This window comes from Erpetoichthys calabaricus, chromosome 7, assembly GCF_900747795.2.
Source record: "Erpetoichthys calabaricus chromosome 7, fErpCal1.3, whole genome shotgun sequence".
NCBI lineage: Eukaryota > Metazoa > Chordata > Cladistia > Polypteriformes > Polypteridae > Erpetoichthys > Erpetoichthys calabaricus.
Window position 1 is genome coordinate 169,926,239 of NC_041400.2, and position 23,893 is coordinate 169,950,131.

General features: G+C 38.6%; 1 protein-coding gene across 1 annotated transcript in view; it reads right to left on the minus strand.

The window, feature by feature from the left end:
• wdr41 (WD repeat domain 41) overlaps positions 1-10,767 on the minus strand; it is an 80,569-nt gene extending 69,802 nt beyond the window's left edge. Inside the window, exons 1-2 of the mRNA XM_028805704.2 lie at positions 10,605-10,767; positions 3,804-3,860 (exon numbers count right to left, since the gene is read on the minus strand). Coding sequence (XP_028661537.1) covers positions 3,804-3,851 — 48 coding nt within the window. The 5' untranslated portion in view covers positions 3,852-3,860; positions 10,605-10,767. The remainder of the gene's footprint in view (positions 1-3,803; positions 3,861-10,604) is intronic.
• Positions 10,768-23,893: the final 13,126 nt, after the last annotated feature.

Sequence of the window (23,893 nt, forward strand, 5' to 3'; positions counted from 1 at the left end):
TTAGTACGTTTTCTTTAATCTTTCACTTAATCTGGCACTTAAGTCTTCAATCTGCCTCAAGAATGATTAGCGAAGGTGGTAGGGAATGAGAACGGCACCCATACGCATGCGCCTCACGGCCGCCCTGCTGCGTGCTGCCGAGAGTTGATTCTACAATAAAATAAAGATAAAAAGAGTAATAAAATCATCACCCCAAAAGCGGATAGTAGACGTCACGTAGTATATGTGTACCAAATTTGAAGTCAATAGGTGAAACGGTTTGCGAGCTACAGGTGATTTAAAATCCTGGACAGACAAACGAACAGTCACGGTAGCGTATTATAGAAGTATTATAGAAGAAGATTTTACTGTTTAATAATTTATATTTATATGCAATGTGCTTCTTATATATTACTTCATATTCTCATATGATAATGATGCTAATAATGTTGTTTATTTATTTGTTGAAAAATAAAATTGGCAATTAAACTTATTTTATAAATACTACATTTTATTTTTTTCCCTTGCACTCAGTGAGCGAAGCCACTAGGTAATCAGCTAGTAAACAAATAAAATTAGGCAGAAAAAAAACAATTAAAAATGTAAATACAATGTTATTTCAAATTGTATTATAATGTTAACAAAATGCATAATGTAGTAAGAGAATCATTACAACTCATATCCCCAATTATTTAGTTATTTTTAGAATTAATTTGAAAAAGCCACAATCTAACTTACAGACCAGTGAACAGATTAATCACTTTACATTACTAAATGTATTTAAACAAGAGCTTGCATAGTAATTTAAAATTTAAAAATTGTTTGCATACCTTGAGAAATGTCAATGGCCATGAGTCAACTATAGTTTTAGTGCAGTTAATTTGTTTTTCCTTATCATGAACATTAGTCATGACAGTTACACAACTGGTCTCATATTAGCTTGAAGTAAACAAAACATCAAAATTTGCTCAGAGCATAAAAGGACACTTCTTTGAACAGCTCAAACCTGATGAAAAGGTATGAGTCAATGCTGACCATACAAGTATCCTTAATGTAAATACCTGGAAAACAGTAATATGAAACTCAAGGAATTTAATTACCCCGTATAGTTTGTAATGATGGCCATGGAATTTTTTTTAACCTCATGTTTTCATGCAGAATGGGGTTAAACAAGTTGTCTTATTGGACAAGTTTTCTTCATATTCATTAGCGAAGAAAGAGCATTCCTATACAGCACATGAACTTTACTTAAAACCCATACATAAGCAATATAAGACATCTGTATGAACACCGGCTTATAAATGAGAATGCATTGCAAACAATCTTCTTATTCGTGCCACACCAATTCCATTAAATGATGCACAGAGTAACATTTTCAGATTGTTTTCTAAATGTATGTAAACCTGTCTGAAAACACCAAAAATGTGTAAATCTTCCCCATTTGACTGGTTTGTTAGCCAATAGTGATGTCTGATTTTGAAGTAATCCTGATGTATATTGCAATTCTGTAAGACAGAGTAAAAAATAAACTGGATTTCTTTGTCAGGTCTAATGATAAAGCACAACTGCCTTTAAAGATTACAAACAAAAATAAGGTTGCCAAAGTTTTGAAAAAATATACTCGCAGAGTTCTGCCAAAATAAATAGAGTAAAATACTTGACTGTTTCAAGGTGCAGTTCCAGTGGCTGATTTAGAAAATATAGGAAAAGACTTTGCCATAGCAGAAGTGAGATCAGAGGGATAACTTTAATCATGTTGCCTCATTTCAAATTGTTATAGATTTTTTTTTGCTTGTTACTTACATTACTGCTCAAAAGATTTAGAACACATCAGTTTTTCTTCAAATGTAGTCAATTGAAAGCAATGAATGACCTAAAATGGTGAAAATGTAAGAAGTAAACTGCCTAAATTTAAAGTTTAGGTTAGCAAAAACTGAAAAAAATTCAGAATAATACAAATGGGCCTCCTTCAGGGAACAATAGGTTGCAACCTACAGATTTTCTGCAGCAATTCAAGTAAATTAAGCCATGCAAGTTGAAGCAAGGGCGGCACGGTGGCGCAATGGCAGCGCTGCTGCCTCGCAGTAAGGAGACCTGGGTTCGCTTCCCGGGTCCTCCCTGCATGGAGTTTGCATGTTCTCCCCATGTCTGCGTGGGTTTCCTCCGGCCGCTCCGGTTTCCTCCCACAGTCCAAAGACATACAGGTTAGGTGGATTGGCGATTCTAAATTGGCCCTAGTGTGTGCTTGGTGGGTGTGTGTCCTGTGGTGGGTTGGCACCCTGCCTGGGATTGGTTCCTGCCTTGTGCCCTGTGTTGGCTGGGATTGGCTCCAGCAGACCCCCGTGACCCTGTGTTTGAATTCAGCGGGTTGGAAAATGGATGGATGGAAGTTGGAGCAAACAATTTTCAAGTGTCCCAGCTCCTGTTGATTACTTAAAAACCCTCTGTCCATCTTAAAGCACAGTTGGAACAGACTGTGTTACTACACCCTCTGAAATACAACTTGGACAATATTACACTGTAGGAAGTTGTAAATTCCAGTAATAACGGTAAGAAAATGACAATTAACAAATGAAATGAAGCAGATCGTTATTTCCCTTGGAAGCGTAGGCCTTTCATTTAGACAAACAGCAAAAAAAAAAATAGTGTCAGTGAGTTTGGCATCCTACATAATCCAAAGGCAATTGGAAACTGGAAGAAATTCTGATAGATAGATATGTTTCTGAGGGTCACCAGCTTACGTGACAGGCGGCTCACAGCACAACAGCTTAACGGTGGTCATAAAAAGTAAGTCACAGTTTGTACCGTGAAGAGGAGACTTTGTGCTGCAGTTTGACAGGGAGTAGTACTCAGGCAGTAGGAAAGCCATTCCTTAAAGGACAAAACAGGGCCGTGAAATATTGGCTGTGGGCTACTGAAGACTGGAAGAAAGTCTTATGGACCAATGAAACAAAATTTGAAATCTTCACTTCATCACACAGGGTGGTTGTACGCTATCGAGTTGATGAAAGGATGGTTCCTCAGTTTGTGACACCAACTGTCAAAGATGGAGAAGAAAGTGTGATGGTCTGGGGTTCTTTTGCTGGAGGCAGAGTTGGTAACTTGCACAGAGTGATGGGCATTCTGAATCAAATGTGTTGCCACAGTTTAGCTGTTATATCAGCAAAAGATGTCTACTTTGATGAATCAAAAATCTGAATACAATGTGTATTTAATAATTCCTTATTTTTTATCTGCCATTGTTTATTTGTTCTATGCCTCGATTTCATGAAACATTAGTACATTAAATTGTGTGCATTTCACTTAAAACTGGAAAAACCAGGATGTTCTAAAACTTTTGACCGGTAGTGTACGTGTGTTGTGCAGCTGATTATGTATCAATCATGGTTATTCCATTTTGTTCATTTGTTTAATTAGACTCTAGGAATACACTTCCATCACTGGCCTAGAAACAACTTCTTCACATTAGAGGACATGAAATTCACAATAGATGAATAGATGTGTCATTATTAAAGCCCCCACTCTACAGCTGAAAATAACTGTTGTTACATAAATCCTAGCTGAAATCTAAGACTGCTGCCTGGACAAGACTGTAAGCAGACTGTAACATTACCCAGGGACAAATTAGGGAGGTAGTTGATTTCATTCTGAACTATAAAAGAACCATAACATAAAAATAAATGAATTGTGTAGTGTAATATTGCCCAGGGACAAATTAAGGAGGTAGTTTATTTCATTCTGAACTGTAAAAGAAGCATAACATAAAAATAAATTAATTGTGTAGTGTACATGACATAACGGTAAACAATTACCAGAATACTAACCTCGGCTGGCCCTTGTGCTTCTCGTCCCCCAAGAAGCCATCGCAACATCACTAATTTCTGTTAAAAAAAAATGCATCCATTAGAACCAGTCAAACGTTTGGTCACATCTGATTAACCGTACATATTAAAAAAAATGTGGAACGACCAGACCCTTCACACCCCAACAAGAACTTGTTAATTATAATCTTAAATCTCAATCATTGTATCATCCGAGAATTGCATGTGTCTATTTAAAATTTAATCTGTGGAATTTTATTCCTTGAGTCAATTTTTGGTATACCATAGTTTGGTAAAAACAGCTAAACTTAGCATAGAAAAACCATATTACTATTTTAAGAAACTGAGGTTAGTCTAGGAAATTGCAAAAACTTTTAAAGTTTATTTCAGTGCACTTGCAGTAACCATCAAGCACTGTGGTCATACTAGCTTGCAGTATAAATGTATCAGAATCTCTTACATTGGTAATAATCAATTAACTGCACTACAAAATACAGTCCAAATAAATAAATACCTCTCAGAGTTAACGCAGCAGGCAAAAAAAACGACTACTGAAGGCACCAAATAAAAAGAGACTTTGTTGGTCCAAGAAATTTACATGGACATCTGTCTTTTGGTCTGCTTAATCTAAAAGTGACACTTTTGGTTTCAAATGCAATTTCTTCAACACCCAAAACTTTTTTTTGATGGATGTCATCTCCAGATGCCAGTTATTTGCCACACACAGTAGATTCAACTGCAACAGGGCAGAATGCTCCCACAGATTCCCTGCTGGTAAATTCCTGACATAAAACATTGCTGCAGTTTGCGCATTACTGTAAAATAGAGATTCAACCAACTTTAGCTATCTAATTGACCAACAAAATGGGCTTTTCTGTCTATTTTTTTTAGATGTAGTGTCTGCCTGTTATAAAATGCACACATTTACGAATCCATGAAGACCTTCTGAAATGCATTAAAACAGTAAGTGAACTGGTTCATTGTAAATGCCACTGTTCAATTATTTATGAAGTGTACTCCATACATATCTTGGAACTCTATGCTCTTGCTGTTTAGATCAATTGAGTCATCAAGCTTTTATTAATTGTAATGTCGAACTAAACACCAATGAATATTGATATATGGGTTGTAAAGAAATGAGTTGCAGCTTAAGCTGGAATGGAAGTGAAAGAGTGACTATTATAATCAGTTATTAATTACATAATAGCAGTTCAGTTTCTCATGTCTGGGTCTAGACAGCCAGTTTGCCAACTGCCTATGTTCCCAGCACCTGCAGCTGAAACCACATCTGTGTGTTTGCATTGAATTTCAGAGTACTGTACTTCAAAAATCACTTCTCTGCCACTAGAGGTCATGTGCAATGCAGTTTAGGTGTAGTCACAGTAGGTCTACAGAAAGCTTAAGTCTTACAACAGAGAATTAAAATACCTTTAGAAATGTTTAATATTAAACAGTCATTGCAATCACCGTTGGATGTAACAGATTAAGTTATAAAAAAAAAGTGGTAAAATATTCAGATGATGCTATTTAAGGAAGGTAGGCAAGTGCATGTCTCTGCACAATTTAGAGGGAGACTAAGCAAGTCTAAGGACTAGGTGATCAGACATAGTCATGTCGAGAAAGAAATGTAGACAGGTACATACGGTACTTCTACACAGTTTAGTAAACATTTTTACAAACCTATGACTATTTTGACAGGAAAATCAAGTTAAACAGAATTGCAAACATTTAAAAAACAGAGAAAACAAATTTAACCAAGGGCCTTTCAAATTTGACTTTTATTTTATTTTTTTTTTTTACTTGCCTATAAATAGAAGTTTGTTGATGGGGTCAAAAATTCTGTACTGAGTTTAGTTCACATTCTGATTCTATAATGTTCAAAACATTAAGAAATGCTGATTTTAGCATGGTGTCTGTACAGATGTCTGTGGAAAATCTCATTTTTACATCTTAAAGATACAATTGTATTCAGAAAACAATTACTTTTTGTACTGTGTGAAGATACAGCAAAGATACTGTAGATTAACTAATGTAGAACAAGCAGTTTCTGACATATCTGTTCTGAATGCTCAGACCTATGCACAATGACAAGTTCCAAAGGAATTGACCCATCTTCGTCAAACAATTTGAATTATGTTTGCCGTGTTGCATGCGCCAATCCACATTTTTTTGGTCCAGTTTGTTCCATTACTTATCTAAAAAACCTAGCCCAATGATATATGCCATAGGAATTGTTTAATTTAAATGGGATTTTTGCAGTCTGCTCTGTTTAGTTGTAGGGCCAGGCCTACTTATTTGCAAAATGTTTGCTAAAGCAGTTTATCAGATACATAATTTATTTAATACATACAGTATATATGTACACACACACACACACATACACACAGTCAAAGAAATGTATAAGTGAAGATAGCCAACAGCTTGTCCACCCTACCAAACCACATGGATGATGATGAAGAAAAAGAAATGAACACACACAAACACAACACAAAAGATCTGTAAAGGTCAACATGCAGAGAGGCATCAAGCCACCCCATACCAAAATGTCTGTCTATGCAGCTTGTTTACTTCATTTGACCCAATGTGTTTAGTTTCAGATTAAATATTATTTAAGTTGTTCATCTGATTCAATTTCCTGTATATTTTACTCAACCTATTCAAATGACGACCTACGGGCCACATGCAGCCCAGAAGCAACTTCTGAGTGGTCAGTGGACCCGCCAGAAACACACTCTGTGAGCCTTCAGAAATTCTTACAGTAGTACAGACCACGAATGCAGTACTCCATGTAACCTAGCAACATTCAACCCACAATGCAGCACGTTGTTGTGTGTCTAGAAGTGGTAGTATTCTATGATACTGTGATGACCTGTCAAAGGAGCCACTTCTCTAAGGGAATCTCTTCCTGCTCTTTAACCATTCACTCCCCATCTCACCCTTATCATGGCACTCAGTTCTCTATTGGGTATTTGGCCTGAGCCCTCACAAAGTGCTTTCCCCCCCAAGACTCAAACACAGCCCATGCTGTAGCAAGACACATCACAGTATCAACACACATGTGGTGATTTAAAACAAACCTATGTTCCCTCAGTGTGCTGTAGACGTTGTATTCACGTGCGTTACTTACTGTTATCACTTGCTATGGGTTTGTGCACTGATAGCTTTGATAGCGCTAATAGTTCTTTTTTTTTACTTTCTCGTATACGGAGTATAGGGTACTTTACCGTTCATTCATGCAGCTGAAGAGTCAGATTTATTCAACTTTACTTTTATAATAACTGTTCCATATATTATTAATTTATTTGATTTGTTGTTGATGGTTCTTTAATGTACATAATATAAAAATATAATCATTGTCTTGCAGTTTACTCCTCAAATATCCATCTCCATATCTGAGCATACGAGAAAGTCTAGGGGAGATCACTCTTGATTTTTTATACTGTTAAATGCACTTTTTGATGTAACTGGCTCATATATATGCAGTGGTGCAATCGTAGCACTGCTACCTTGCATTAAAAAGACCACGTGTTTGCATTCCACATGGGATGCAAAGTGCTTTAAGTAGTAGTAGTTCTTATTATTATATGACCAAAATATTTATTTTTTTTAAAGGGAAACAAATGTTATTATTTTGTATTTATGCATTTTGAGATGTGCCTAGGTTAGATATGACCAAAAAGTTTATTTCTGTATTTCAAAAGTGGAAAAAAAAGTATGCTACTACCTCAGATTCTGTTCAGTTATAGGTTTTTTACTTTTTAATATACTTTTTGATGTTCCTGTGTCAGATGTGACCAAATTTAACAAAGAATCCATGAATAAACATTATTTGTTTTTCAATGCATTAATTTGTGTTGGTTTAAAATCTGTCATTACCTGCTGCTTGTCAGCCACTGAAAATGTCTGGCCCAGCTAGCTAAGTTTCTTAACAAGTTAATAAACTATAAGTTATTGTATTTGATTCTATTTTTTTTAACAATGCAATTGACAGCATTGTAAAATCTTCTGTTGAGTGATTTGCTGCTGTATTGCTAGAGTGTGTTACAGGGAATTATGATTTTTTTGTGGTTTTGCTTTGTGTTTTGTTTTTAGTGTCTCGATACTACCATAAATACTTTTAACATATATCATCATTTCCTTAATTTTTTATTATCATCATACTCTTTAAATATGTATTCTGAATGAAATTTTATAATCAGTGCAGCATAAAGAACTTTCCCACTAAGAATTAATTGAGCTCAATTTCAAATTTTAATGACCTCTTATTAGATACAAATCTATAAATCTCACCTGTTAACGTATACAGTGTTAACATTAACAACCTCGCAATCTGTCTACACTGCTAACCCTGCATAAACAATCTGTGTGAGACAACTACAGTCTTTTAATGTTGGGCTTCTTTATGCACTCTTACATATTTACACATATACTTCGCCAATTCAGAGTTGCTAATTATTAACCAGAGAAAATGTCACACTGATTCAGAAAGAATGTGCAAATTCCAAACAGATAGTGCCCAATGTGAGTTCTTTTTTAAACCTGGGACTCTAAAGCTGGGAGGTAGCAGCACTAACCACTGCACCACCATATCACCCCTCAATTCTAAGTAAGCATTCACGTTACTCTGGAGGTTTCTAATCTCCAAGATTTCCAAATGTGGTTTAACTTTAAATAAAAAAAATCCCTTTATTAGTGCTTTCTTTGTTTACTCTTTCAGCACTGAGTCCATGATATTTGCTGTACCAGACCATTATTTATTACAGCTTTTCTAAAACTTCAGCAAACATCACAAAAAAACAAGGTTTAACCTCACCTAGTACATACTACGAACATACATGACTGTCTGCCCAACACCAGATACTATCCAATCTGCACTAAACATCTGTGAAGAGTATTTGTTTCGGCACTTCAAGAGACAACAAACCAAGAAAACAGCAGGCCCAGACAGTGTCTCACCCTCCTGCTTGAAAATCTGTGTTGATCAACTGGCCTGTCTTCAGATGGATTTTCAACAAATCAGTAGTGCTGTGTGAAGTTCCCATGTGCTTCAAACAAGCCACAATCACACCAAGCCTAGAATAGGACTGAATAACTACAGGCTTTGATATCTGTGGTTATAAAAACCTTTAAGAGGCTGCTGATTATCTCACGTGAAGGAAATCACAGTTCCTCTGTTGGACCACCTTCAGTCTGCCTACCAAGCAAACAGGTTAGTGGATGATGCAGTCAGTATGAGTCTGCTCTACATCCCACAACATCTTAACAACCCAGGGACCTATGCAAGGATACAGTTTGTGGACTTCAGCTCAGTGTTTAACAGTCACCCTTGAACTCCTCCATTGTAAACTCACCCAGCTTTCTGTCCCTGCCTCCACCTATCTGGCGATTGGGGAAAACTCACCTCTAGCTCCCATACAACCAGCACTGGTGTGCCCCCAGGAATTTGTGTTCTCCCAGTGCTCTTCTCCATCTATACTAATGACTGCACCAAGAAGAACGCCTATGTCAAACTCCTCAAATATGCGGATGACACAACCATCTTTGGACTCAATAAAAATGGTGACAAGTCTACATACTGATAACAATGGTGACAAGCTGGCATACAGATGGGAAAATTGAGCTGCTGGCCCTTCGGTGTGGTCAGAACAATCTGGAGTTAAACGTGCTCAAAACTGTGAGGATGACAGTGGACTTTACTAATTTATTATTATTATCTCCTTCTCCATATTTAACAATAATGTGTCTTTTGTGGAAACTCTCACGTTTCTGGGATCTATAATTACTCGGGATTGACATGAAACAGCAACACTGAATCCATCATTAAAAACGCACAGCAGTGAATGGACGTCCTGTGACAGCTGAAGGAGTTCAATCTACCACAACAGCTGCTGGTTCAGTTCTACACAACAATCATTGGGTCTGTTCTCAGCTCATCCATCAAGGTGCGGTTTGGATCTGCATCTAAATATGACAAGAATGAGCTACAACGAATAGTCAGGCCTGCTGAAAAAATCACTAGCACCAGTTTTCCCACCTTATGGGATGTGTACTATTCCAGATTCATGAAGTGCGCAGAGAAAATTACCACCGACCCCTCACATCCAGGCTATAGCATCTTTGAGCTTTTCCCACCTGCTAGGTGTTATAGTCTCAAAAACCAAGCTACAGAATGGCAGATTTAAGAACATATTCTTTTCACAGGCCACTAAGCTCGCAAATGGATAATTTAACTGTCTTTGTTCAGTCTGGCGAGCAAAAAATACATTACAATATTCTTATATTTAGCTAAGGCTTAAATCAGCATTTCTTGCACTACCTTGCACTTTTTATGAACATGTCAACATTCTAATCCTTGTATCACCGATTTATACTTATTAACAATGTGTATGCCTGCATCAAAAAAACATTGTAAGATTCCTTGTAAGAGAGCATATTTTGCCGCTAAATGTGACTTACTCTGATCTAATCTGAAAATGGCATAACTCAGTATAGCTCGGTGCAGGACGGAATCAATAAAGACAGCATCGGGCACAACTGACTTCCCAATTTCTACCGCGCACTCTTGTTGATTCTTGACATCCTAATTTCATTTGTTTTTTTAGTCCAATTTATCATCTTAATACTGCATTGTAATACTATTTGATATATAAAAGAGGGCCCATAACGTACAGTTTGTTTGAAAATATAAACCAGATCATCCATTCGCACAATGCAGGCATTGCTATTAAACATTTTCCACAGTTTAAACAGTAGCACAGGCATATACTTTCAACTAGTTAACTGGAAAGTAAATGAAAAATGTACCTGTACAGATTAAGTTATCGCTGCGCAAGCTAAAATCAAACCCCTTTCTAAAACCCCTTTAAGACATTCGCTGCTTCAGGACTACAGTCCGCTACCCGTCATCACTTCTCGTAAACACTGGCCAAGCACGTGTCAGCGTGTCATGTGACTGGGAAAACAAGACGTACGGAAGCCCTTTGAGGACAAACTTGCTAAACACGCTCTGTCTTCTGAAACGCGCTTTGCCTGTGATTGAGCGTAATCAGATTAAATGACGCTGGCGAATATTTTTTCCAGCTAGCATGAGGTATCATTAACGATACAATGTTAACTATAAAAAAAACGCATATGCATATGCTAAAATGAGCGTCTCATAGCAACAACTCGCAGCGGAGGCGGTTACCATGGGAACTGAAATTTGAATTCTGGCTTTGAGATTTTCAATTCTCTGCGAGGGTCCCCAGGGATGCTGAGAAAGTATGTGTGTTGGGGGTGATGGGAGCTTGTTTGTGAACCATGTTGTTTATTCAAGTAAAAAATGAGTATTCTAGAGTATGAATGGATCTGTGTACCAAAAAATGTACGTAAATTATTGCAAACAGGGAATGAGGCCCAACCTGGTTATGTTCTGCTTTAGGGGTGAAGGCCTGCAGGCATTTGTGTAGTAGCTGTTTAGTGTTGAATCCAGTGAAGATTCTGTATTTTTGCACTATTAGTGGATTAATCTGTGGTGGGTTGGCACCCTGCCCAGGATTGGTTCCTGCCTTGTGCCCTGTGTTGGCTGGGATTGGCTCCAGCAGACCCCCATGACCCTATGTTCAGATTCAGCGGGTTGGAAAAAGGATGGATGGATAGTGGATTAATTCTCTTCATCACCTAAAACTAAATTAGATTTAATGCTAATTACATTCTGTTAACTTGATATACAGTACTGTATGATGTTTAGAAACAGTGCCACAATAAATCTTTGTTTAAAATTGTGTTAAATAATATTCTTAAATCTACCTACTTTAGTTAAGGGTCATGGGGAGCCTGAGCCTCCAGTTATATGTATGATGAATACCTGTACTAGGTTAGGTAGACTAGATAGATAGATAGATAGATAGATAGATAGATAGATAGATAGATAGATAGATAGATAGATAGATAGATAGATAGATAGATAGATAGATACTTTATTAATCCCCAAGGGGAAATTCACTATTTTCCCAGAGGAAATTTTGTTTGAGGCAGAAAAGTACAAAAAAACATATGGCAATGTTACTCAGATACAAGAAAGTAAACCAAGATACAAAAACTGACAACCCATATATAATTGCCTGACTAAATCAGAAAAGTCCAGGGGAAATGTTAGGGAGTCAATTTGGCCACCCCATTTAATCTGTAGCAAAGGAAAACAAGTGCATGATGGTGCCACATAAACAAAACAAAACAAGGGCAATCAGCAGCCATCTTTCTGTGTCTCAGCAGGCTAATCTCTTAAGGGTAACTCATTTGGAGCAGGTCAGGTTGGGAGCGTCATCTTGTAGCAGGCTCAGGTCCAAAAGCAACACCTCCTTCCAGGGACATCCGCTTTTTATAAGGCTCCGAACAGAAGTGGTGGGAAAGATGGAAGCAGGGAGGTCCAGTATGTTATAACTGACACTGTTACCTGTGAATTTTAAGTTGGATAGAAGGTTGACAAAGAATCATCTAGCAGGAGAAAGGGAGAAAAGAAGAAAGTGAGGAAGGTAAGGAGGATTTGGACTATCATCGACAGGTAACCAAAAACGACTACCTGATGAATAGGAGACTAATTATTGTTTATCAAGGCCAAGTGGCACAGTTTGCTACTTTTGACTGTTCTGTTGCTACTTTGTTTTCCCTCTTTATTTTCCTTCATTGTTTTACTAATTTCTTTATTATATAATGTAAATATATATATACAGTATACATATGTATGTATGTATGTATATATGTATATATATATATATATATAGGTTTTTAGTTGTGAGTTCACGGCCAAAAATTTCAGCACTTACGAGATTGTGCAAAGTTCCGTTGTGACAGTGTTAAGTTAATAAAATTAATAAAGCTGTTGAGTTATTAAAACTATTGTAATAATCATAACCTGTGTGTCTTTTTCCATACAAACATCTGTAAATCGACTTATTCCCACCCCATATATATATATATATATCTAGTCACACAGCTTCTTTCAAGGCATGTAATAACCCCCCGGGGCGTGAGGGGGCACTGCCGCTAACACTGTCATCTCTTTTTTCCCTTAAAATACTGAGAATCAGTCAGGTAAAGGCAAGTAGCTCTGCCCCTTCCTTTCCAGCCAATATATATTCCAGGTATCCCAGAAGTAGGTGTCATTTTTGGAGCTTATTCAAAGCCGGACTGCCGTAAACCTTTTTCAAAACCCCATGATGGGATAAGCACCAAGATGTGCTATTTTTGTTGCTTTGCGTCTTATTTTTTCCTTGTCCTTAGAGAATAAAGGAGATAACCCGGCTAGTGACCCAAAAATTCTCAGTCTTTAAATCTTTCATTACTGCACTCGCTCACAATACAGGGCTATTCAAAATTAAAGAGCAGATTTCAAAAATTTATTTCAAACAAACTGTATAAGACAGAAACACATTCTGCACATCACTGGACAGAGGAAAGTTCAAAGTTTGGTCCTGTGGTTCTTGAGGTTACATGCAATCAACATGAGCACCATGTGTATCGCGACAAATATCAAAACTCTTGCCCATGATGTGGATGTCCTAGGGCTCCATTCGAGCACACCTCGAATACGCTCGACATTTTCATCTGATATGTGTGGACGAACAGTGCAACCTACTTCTACAAATTTTTTATGCCACTCATAAATTTGCTTATGATGAGGCAGCTGTTTGTTGAACCGTTGGCGGAACGTTGCACTTGAACAATGGACTCACACTTCGCAAATTTCAGCACGCAAAATGATTTCTCTTGTGTTGTTGTTTTACTATAATTGAGAAACAGTGCTCAGTGGCATTAAATGGTACATTTAGGCGGGCTTTTAAACTTTGAACTTTCCTTTATCTAGTGGTGTGCGGAATGTGTTTCTGTCTTATACAATTTGTTTAAAATAAATTTTTGAAATCTGCCCTTTCATTTTGAATAGCCCAGTATATATAATTAATTTATCCTTCTATAAATCTATTTTTTCTATGGTTGCAGCTCATTCTTTTTTGTAGCTACATTTTAAATCTACTTTTAAAAAACAAAATATGTATAGAATTATCATACTCAACAAAGAATCTGCAATCATTACTAATCTTTACCTTTTTCTGTTTTTTTTGGTTCTTCCACCTGATCAGAGTCCTGTGCAGCCGCCTGTGATGTTTGAATGAAAACAGATACCCTAACTTGCCATAAGACACACTGCATTAAAACCTCTAAGACAAAACCAAAAAACAACAATATCTTAGGTAGAATGCCTAATAGGGACTAGGTGGTCTCTTGGCCTGGAACCCCTACATATTTTGTTTTTGTCTCCAGCTTTACTGGATTTTTTTTTTTATTTGTTCTGTCCACCCTTGCAATCTGACCTTTAGATTGGACTTGCATTTAGAGACTTAAAAAAACAATCCTATATTTAAAGACTATACTTCTCTTAATTATATATCTATTTTATTTAAGAATGCATTGTTTATTTGTTGTATGTTATCTATTTATTCATTATTATTCTCATCTAATTTTAATTTGTATTTTTTTTTGTAAGTATTTTTTTAACATCTTGTAAAACACTTTAGGCTACGTATTTTGTATGAAAATGTGCTATAAACATAAATATTCTTGTTCTTATTATAGTCATATCAGATTGCAGGGCAATAACCAGCACTTGACATGATGTCAGGTCTTCAATGGGCATAACTCAAAATGTGCACCTTAACTCACTCATAATTTAGAGATCCACCCCAAATAATACATCCAAGTATCAGTTTTTAATATGATTTTGTATCCCTCATTTACTAAAGTGTACCCCCTATTTTGTCAGTTACACTTCTATGTATATACATTGCATTGCTTCAGCTTGCCCTGTCATAGCAACATAAGCTAACCGTGAAATGTGAAGAAACTCAAAGGGTGCTACTTTCACCTGTTAAAGTTACGCTTTTGCCTTTCCACAGCCTCAAAATCCGACTCAGTCATCCTTAGAGAACCACCCTCAGGTAGCAGGGTGTGATGAGCAACTCTTTCAGAAACTAGACACATGAGGTTACAATCCTAGACATTTTCTTTAGTTTTTTTTCTTTAATCCTAAGCATTTAATTTCATATTTTTTTGTATGAAGGTTTTCTGTACTAATTACAGAGTGGACCAAAGATGCCCAGTTTTCTAAAATATCAATGACGTTTGTGCTTTGGCTTATCTTAGTGATAACAGTGTACCCACAGAGAACTCATCTGAAAGAATTCAAAGGACTGAATGTGTTTTTTTCTTTCAATTGTTTCACTTGTGTTTGTGTAAATACGAGCATTGATACAGAATTTAGGAATATTTTCCTCCAAGTAAGCCATGTCTCTGTAACCTTGAGTTACTATGCCAAAGGGTAAAATTGTTCAAATTACTTTTAAATATTCTTCCAACAAAAAAAAAACTTCACATTAATTAAATATTCAAGCAGCCTCCTAAACTCTGCAGTGTTTAGGACTTAACAATAGATTTGAGCATTTCAGTTGCAGGTTTCATTGCATCAGAAATACAGGTTCTATTTATTTATTTATTTTGTAGTAGGCAGGTGTGAAGCATTCATTAATCTTTTCTGAGTCTATAATTAGCAGTCCCTCCCAGTTTTTGATTGTAGAGACAAAGAGAAATTGTTTTCTACCCAGCATGGATTTTCTTTGTTTCATTTTCTTTGATTATTTAAAAATTCAAATTGAATACCAATGGCTTACATTTTTCAATGTACTTTCACTGAATTTAGGTTTTTTCCATTTTTAGCCTTTTATCATAAGCTGCAGGAAGTAGCCATGCACATGTTTATCTTTTGTTCGTCTCCTGTATTCTCTTTTTAAAATATCACTTTGAGTTGCTTTTGTTGGTTAAAATGTGTACCTATAATAAGCATGGCTTCATTTTTAACATGTGTGCCTTGAAATTAGGGTGAGCCCAAGTTGAATGTGGCTGACTTACAACTCCAAGGAATTCAGCTCAGGTTCTTGCATGGTCACTGTTTTTGTGAACTTTTCTCTCCCCATGTCTGTGTCTTTGGTTTCCTTCAGTGTCCTGTATCATGCTATCAGATTACTGTAAAAGGCAGAACAGGACTGAGGGGATGTGTGCATGAGTATATCTGATAACTTACTTATATTCAGTCTTTAAGGGTAAATTTCGCACAAACATTAGGAAGTTTTTCTTTACACAAAGAAAGATTGAAACTTGGAATAAGCTACCAAGTAGTGTGGTAGACAGTAAGACGTTAGGGTCTTTCAAAACTCGACTTGATGTTTTCTTGGAAGAAATAAGTGGATAGTACTGGCGAGCTTTGTTGGGCTGAATGGCCTGCTCTCGTCTAGAGTGTTCTAATATTCTAATATTCTAATTTTGTGAAGGTTCCAGCTTTGTGCCCAACTGTCTATTGTTTGTCATTGCCTTGTCAGCATTTACTTCAGAGGGAACCTTAAGATGTTTTAAAGAGTGTGCTTATCAAATTACAGAAGGGCCCCAAGACAGAGTGTGGCCACCTGGACTAGATTATCAGAAGTGAGTCTTTGCCAGTTATAACTTAATAACCAAGAAAAGTTGTTTCTCCAGGATTGCCATTAGCTGGACTTTTTGATTTCCTCTTCCCTATTTTTAAACGTCCGTATCTTCCTTCGTATGCTAAAAGGGGTTTGTATAAGCATGCTTTTACTTAAAGGAATACTCCGCCCAAAAAACTGTAATGTTAACACAAGAAAATCAATTTCAGTTTGCCACACCATGTTAAAAACAACTTTTCTCAATGTTTTGAACTTTAAAATCTGAACTTGATAGTGAATTTTTGACCCTATTACCAAACGTCCATTTACTTGGAAGTTAAACTGTAGTATTTTAATATGTTACTTACCTCATGTGGCTTGAAGTGATAGCTGAGAAACATTTTTAATTTCACGTTTTCATGAAGAATGGAGATAGCAACATTTCTGATAGAATGGATGTCTTTTTAGGCCGACGACAGAGAATAATAGCAAACAATATGAAAAACTTCCTGAAAAAAGATCACATTACTTGAGGCACCAAATGTTAAGTCATCCAGTTGCACACTCACTACGTGGAAAACACATTCATTTTTTTGGTAAAATATTGTTAGATTAATATTTCCATGAAAATAGCAAGTGCATTGGGTAGGGTTGAGTTTTGGTCTGAAAGCAGTACTGTGGACCAATGAATGAGAGTGTGACTTTATATGAGTACGACTGTATGACTTGACATGTGAATTATGCATCACAAGTAACATGAAATTTTTCATTGACATTTTTTGATATTGTTTGCTGTTGCTCAAGGTTGTTTGCATAGATGCCCATTCTACCAAAAACATTGTTATCACCACTCTTAATGAAAACAAAAATTTAAAATTATTTCTAGGCCATCACTACAAACCACAAGGGGGTAAGTAACATAGTAATAAAGTATCATTTTTGGTGTAATCTGTATACTCTCACCTGACCCTTTATTAGGGACACCTGATCAACTGCTTGTTAACGCAAATATTTAATCAGACAATAACATGGCAGCAACTCAATGCATTTAGGCATGTAGACATTGTTTTGACGACCTGCTGAAGTTTTAACCGAACATCAGAATGGAGAAGAAAGGTGATTTAGGTGACTTTGAATGTGGCATGATTATTGATGCCAAACGGCCCTTTGTGAGTATTTGAGAAACTGCTGATCTACTGGAATTTTCATGTACAACCATCTGGAGTTTACAGAAAATGGTCCAAAAAAGGAAAAATATCCGATGAGCAGCTGTTCTCTGGGCAAAAATGCCTTGTTGATCTCAGAGGTCAGAAGAGAATGGCCAGAGTGGTTCAAGCTGATAGAAAAGCAACCGTAACTCAAATAACCACTTGTACAACCATTTCTGCACGAAAAACATGTTGAATCTTAAAGCAGATGGGCTACAGCAGCAGGAGACCACCCCAGGTGCCACTGCTGTCAGCTAAGAACAGGTAACTGAGGCTAAAATTCACACAGGCTAATTAAAATTGGACAACAGAAGATTGGAAAAACTTTGCCTGGTCTGGTGAGTCTTGATTTCTGCTGATCCAACCTTGTTGGATTATGTGCCACAAAGACTTATGGCAGTTCTGAAGGGAAATGGGTGTCCAGTCCTGTACTGGCAATGTGTACCTCATAAAGTGGCCGGTGAGTGTATATATAAAAGAATATATCTGCCTGTCTGTATGTTTCCTATACAATCCTAACCCTTTGACTGATCTGAACCAAATTTTGCATAGTTACTCTCTCTAGGACCATATGGACTACTATGGAAAAGACAGACTACTTTGAAGCACAAAATTTTGACCCTGGGGGTCCCAGTGTTTTTTTTTATGCATGCTACAGTTTGCATACCAGTGCCACCTGCTGGCTCAGAGCAAGTGAAACATCCAAACAGGCTGAAGCCAGACTAGCAAACAAAATAACCAGAGCTTAACATTACTTGCCTGGGTAATGCCGTGTGGTGCTTCTATTTACTGTAATATAAAAAGGAGAGCTGTTGGGTGAGGCCTGATCGAGATTGGAAGTATGGTGCAACACAAAGGAGAATGAAAGGGCTGTTGTTTAACTTTTGTTTTGTCAGCTTTTCTTCATAATTTAAGCCGGGAGAATGAGTCAAACATGAGAGCATTCATGGTTACAACCCAACAAGGAGTTACCGCAATTCTGCAATCCAATCAGACTCAAAAAGAACAAATTCCTGACTCACAACAACAGAGACATTGATAGAAGGGCAATGAGGATGATGGATGGAACAACCAGAAATAACAACAGGGTCACTATTTTAAAAACACATAAACCTTTTCTGTCTTTCCTTAACCTATTCTAAAAATACACCCAGGCAACACCGGGTACTTTGAATAGTATTCCTTTAAATAAGATCCATTTCTGTTTTACCATATGTTTACTTTGTCATTTACAATTAAAATGTCATGTACTTTTACTGTTAAAATTTGTAAATCAATGTTAGTGTCGACCTTGTAGAGAGGTTTACTTACTTTGGCAGTGACATTCATGTCTCTGGTGACTCTTTCTATGAAGTCAGTAGATGGATTGGAAGGGCATGGGGGGGTCAAGAGGTATCTGGAAAGGGGTGTGTGGCGCTCCCGATATCTATGCAAAAGGACGACGACCCAAGTCTTTAGAGTCCTGGTGCTTCCTGTCTTGCTATATGGTTATGAGATATGGACGCTATCCAGTGACCTGAGATGAAGGCTGGACTCCTTTGGTACTGTGTCTCTCCGGAAAATCCTTGGGTACTGTTGGTTTGACTTTGTGTCGAATGAGCAGTTGCTCATGGAGTCCCGAATGAGTCACATTACCTGCATTGTGAGGGAGTGTCAGTTACGGCACTATGGCCATGTGGCACGTTTCCCCAAGCGTGATCCAGCTTGTAAGATCCTCATTGTTGGGGACCCGAGTGGCTGGACCAGGCCAAGGGGTTGCCCACAGATAGAGGGTCATTTCTAGAGGGTGGGACTGGACCGCGTGTTTGCCTGGGGTGTTGCCAACCAGGAGGCTGAGTTGTTTCATCGTGTAGTGGGTGCAGCAATGCACTCTACCAGTGCATGATCCCCAACTTGACTTGAATGTTAGTGCTTTTGGCCTGTACTTAGTGAAGAATATTATAAGAGAATAAACTGAGTTGAAGTGAAATGAAAAAAGACGAGTGATGAAGGTCGTATAAATTGTCATTAAGTTTCATTTTTGCTTTCAGTTGAAAATAATGGATAATGATCTAATCATGTGATATGTTAATGTTTTTCAATGTTTCAGTTCCTTCCCTGAGATTACTTTCCATATATGAGGTTACTTTCTATAGCCAAGTTCTAGGATGCCTTCATGGTGGATCCATCCTTCTCTTGCCTGTCATCCAAATGGAACCACACATGTCTCTCGCTCTTGCTTTGCTGGTGTAATTATGATTGTAGACCCATTTAACTAGAAAAGGTCCAGAGAAGTGCAACTAGGCTGATTCCAAGGCTACAGGGGATGAATTATGTAGAAAGATTGAAAGAGAAGGGCCTTTTCAGTTTAAAGAAGATTAAGAGATGACATGATGGAAGTATTTAAAATTATGAGGGGAATTAGTCCAGTGGATAAATGTCAGTGTCACTTTATTTATTATTTTAAAATGAGTTCATCAAGAACACAGGGAAACAGATGAAAACTTGTTAAAGATAAATTTCTCTTTACACAGAGAACCACAAACACTTGGAATAAGCTACCAAGTAGTGTGGTAGACAGTAAGACTTTAGGGACCTTCAAAACTCAAGTTGATGTTTTTTTAGAAGAATTAAGTGAGCAGGACTGGCAAGCTTTGTTGGGCTGAATGGCTTGTTCTTGTCTAGATTGTTCTAATGTTCTAATAAGATGAGTATGAGTTGAGAGTTCAGAATTTCAGCTTTTATTTTCTGCTATTGACCTCTAAATGTGTTAAAGTACAGTACAAAGAAGATAGAGCCTTTTGCAACAGTCTAGTTTTTGGGTGAGGAAAAGGATAAGAACAGATACTCTTAAGGTAAATTATAATAAATAACACTTAATATGTGGTTGCATGGGCGGCACGGTGGCGTAGTGGGTAGCGCTGCTGCCTCGCAGTTTGGAGATCTGGGGACCTGGGTTCGCTTCCCGGGTCCTCCCTGCGTGGAGTTTGCATGTTCTCCCCGTGTCTGCGTGGGTTTCCTCCGGGCGCTCCGGTTTCCTCCCACAGTCCAAAGACATGCAGGTTAGGTGGATTGGCGATTCTAAATTGGCCCTAGTGTGTGCTTGGTGTGTGGGTGTGTTTGTGTGTGTCCTGCGGTGGGTTGGCACCCTGCCTGGGATTGGTTCCTGCCTTGTGCCCTGTGTTGGCTGGGATTGGCTCCAGCAGACCCCCGTGACCCTGTGTTTGGATTCAGCGGGTTGGAAAATGGATGGATGGATGGATGTGGTTGCATATCCATTCATTGCAATAACTGAATCAATGCTGCAACTCACTGATATCACCGAATGGTTGTTTTCTTCTTTTGTTATGCTTTACCAGGCTGTTAGCCTCTTTAAGTTGTTGTTTGTTTCGGGTTTTTCCCATTCAGTCTCCTCTTCTTCTCCTCGTAGAAGGCATAATCATTTGGGTTAAGGTCTGGGAATTGATTTGGCAAATCTGAAACTGTCCACTTATTCCCCCTGATGAAGTCCTTTGTTGACTTTGGTGGTGTGTTTGAGATCATTGTCCTGTTGCATGATGAAGTTCCTCCTGATTAGTTCCTCCTGTATATCGACAAACAAAATGTTTCTGTAGACTTCAGAATTAATTCTGCTGCTATCACCATCAATAAAGAGCAGTGAGACTGTTTTGGATCATGAGCAGATCCCGTCTTTCTCCACACTTTGGCCTTTCCATTACTTTGGCACAGATCAATCTTGGTTTCATTTGTCCATAAAACTTTGTTCCAGAACTTTTGTGACTCATCGCTTCGCTTTTTTGCAAACTCCTGTGGCGAGGCCTTTCTATATTTTTGCTCTCCAAGTCTTCTTCAGATGGAGGGTTGTGATACCTCACCCCTGCCTTTTGGAGGTTGTTGGTGATTTCACAGACTGTTATTTTTGTTTTTTCTTCACGGCTCTCACAGTATGTCAGTCATCAGCCATTTTCCTTGGCCAACCTGTTTAATATCATGACATTCTAAATTGTTGTATTGGCTATACCCATTGTTTGTACAATGTCTCTGATTGATTTTACCTCAAAATGCTTGCTTTTTTCCCACAGACAGATCTTTGGTCGTCATGTTTGTCCATCTTGTTTAACAGCAAATGCCATCTTCACAGGTGAACCCCAAGGCTAAAATGAAGAGTTCATATTCAAAGCTGTTTATTGCTTGAACAAACAATTGTGGTACGCGGCTGGGGGTCAGACCTGGCCGGGACACCTGGAAGGACTAGGTCATGGCTTATTTATCCTCCGGGCCACGAGGGGGCAACCGCCTTGGAGTAGAAGAGGTCCACGGAAGGGGAGCAGGGAGGCTCAAGACCGCTGGGGCCTCTGGTCACCGCCAGGGGGTGCCCTGAACCTCATGGAGCCCAGGACTTATTCACTTCCGCCACACCCATGGAGGACGATCCTTCCAGGGTCACCCGGAGTGCTTCCGGGTGCTTTCCGGGTGCTTCCGCCACACCAGGACGTGACGTCAGGTAGAACACCTGGAGCTCATCCGGGTGAGGATAAAGGGGGCCGCCTCCCTCCAATCAAAGAGCTGGAGTCGGGAGCAGGAGCAGGACGAAGCTCCTGGAGAGAGAGTGCAGGTGGCCCAGGGACAAGGAGAGAGAAGGCCCAGGAGAAGGGAGACTGGGGCTAGAGGCACTGTGTTGGTGTGCAGGACTGTGAGTAGTGTTGTTGAGTGGAGAAGAAAATAAAAGTATCTTGATAAAGATGTGGTCTCAAACTGGTGGTGTCTGGGCAAGTCTCACACAATCTAACAAGAAACACCTTCCAGTCACATGTTCCTATACTTTTGCTCACCTAAAAAACTGAGCGGTCTGCTTAAAAGTTACTATCTTCTATACCAGTGTTTCTCAAATACTACTTGCAAGCTGCTGCATGTGGGTTGCGAATTGTCATTGTTTATAATGGTAGTGGGTTGCCACTCCAACAGTCACTCTTTTTACCCCTCTGCCCAATTAAACCCATTCATGATCACTCTCAGTTTACCAAGGGGGAATTCACCATGGTGGGTCCCAAAGACACTTACATGTGAAAAAGTGGGTCACCACACCAGTAAGGTTGATAAACACTTTAACTTAACACATCTCATATTTACTCTTTGATCTCAAACCTAAATACCTACAGCGTATTGCCATTCCAAAACTTTAGGAGGGACTGAAAGTAACTTGACTGTGTGACAAGAAATGTCAATGTGCTGCTTGCACTATGGTGCAACATGATCTGCCATGATGGTGCAAAATCAATATCAAATAAAACTATATATAAGATGCACCAACAAAAATATGTATCAAATAAAGGATTAGGAAAGCTGTATCAACAAATAAACTACAGGTCAGGTCAGGGAGCATGCACTGGTACAACACATTGCCACACCAACCACATGATAAAACAGCTTGGAATCCCAGTTGGCAACCCCTCAGGCAAACACACAGTTCAGTCTCACCACCCTCCAGAAATGACCATCTATCTGGCACAGCCAGGTGTTACATGGGTGTCCCCTTGGCCTGGTCCAGCCGTTCAGGTCCTCAACAATAAGGATCCTGTGAGCCAAATCACCCTTGGGGAATTGTGGCATATGGCCGTAGTGCTGTAATTGACGATTCCTTACAATGCAGGTAATGTGACTCATTTGGGACTCCGTAAGCAACCGCTCAGTCAACACAAAGTCAACCCAGTGTTGCCCAAGGATTCTCCGGAGAGACACAGTACCAAGGGAATCCAGTCTTCATCTCAGATCACTGGATAGCATCCATGTCTCACAACCATATAGCAAAACAGGGAGCACCAGGACTCTAAAGACTTGAACCTTCATCTTTTTGCAGAAATAATGGGAGCGTCACACACCCCTTTCCAGCGACCTCATGACCCCCAATGCTCTCCCAATCTGTCTACTGACTTCATAGAAAGAGTCACTAGAGACATGAATGTCACTGCCGAGGTAAGTAAACCTCTCAACAAGGTTGTCACTCTCTCCATAGACAGATGCACTGTTGATGGCTGTGCCCAAGAGGTCATTAAAGTGCCTGTGTCTTGATTTTTATCCAGGACACTCGCAAGCCCAGACACTCAGACTCCTCGCTTAGTCTCTTGAGAGTCCCAGTCAGAGCCTCCATTGACTAAGCGAAGATCACAGCATCACCGGCAAAGTCAAGATCAGCGAATCTCTCTCCACCAGTTGATTGCCCACAGCCGATGGACCCTGCATATAAACTACCACTGGAAAAATTAAATTAAGGAAGTCATTAAATCCTGGCTGGAGTCTTAAGCTAGACTTGAGACTTTCTACAACCTGTAGCTGGATGTGCACATATGGACAACTTGAAACTAAACAGACTTGAATATAAAAGCTGGTACTTATGTGTGTAATTTGGTGCTTGATGTTT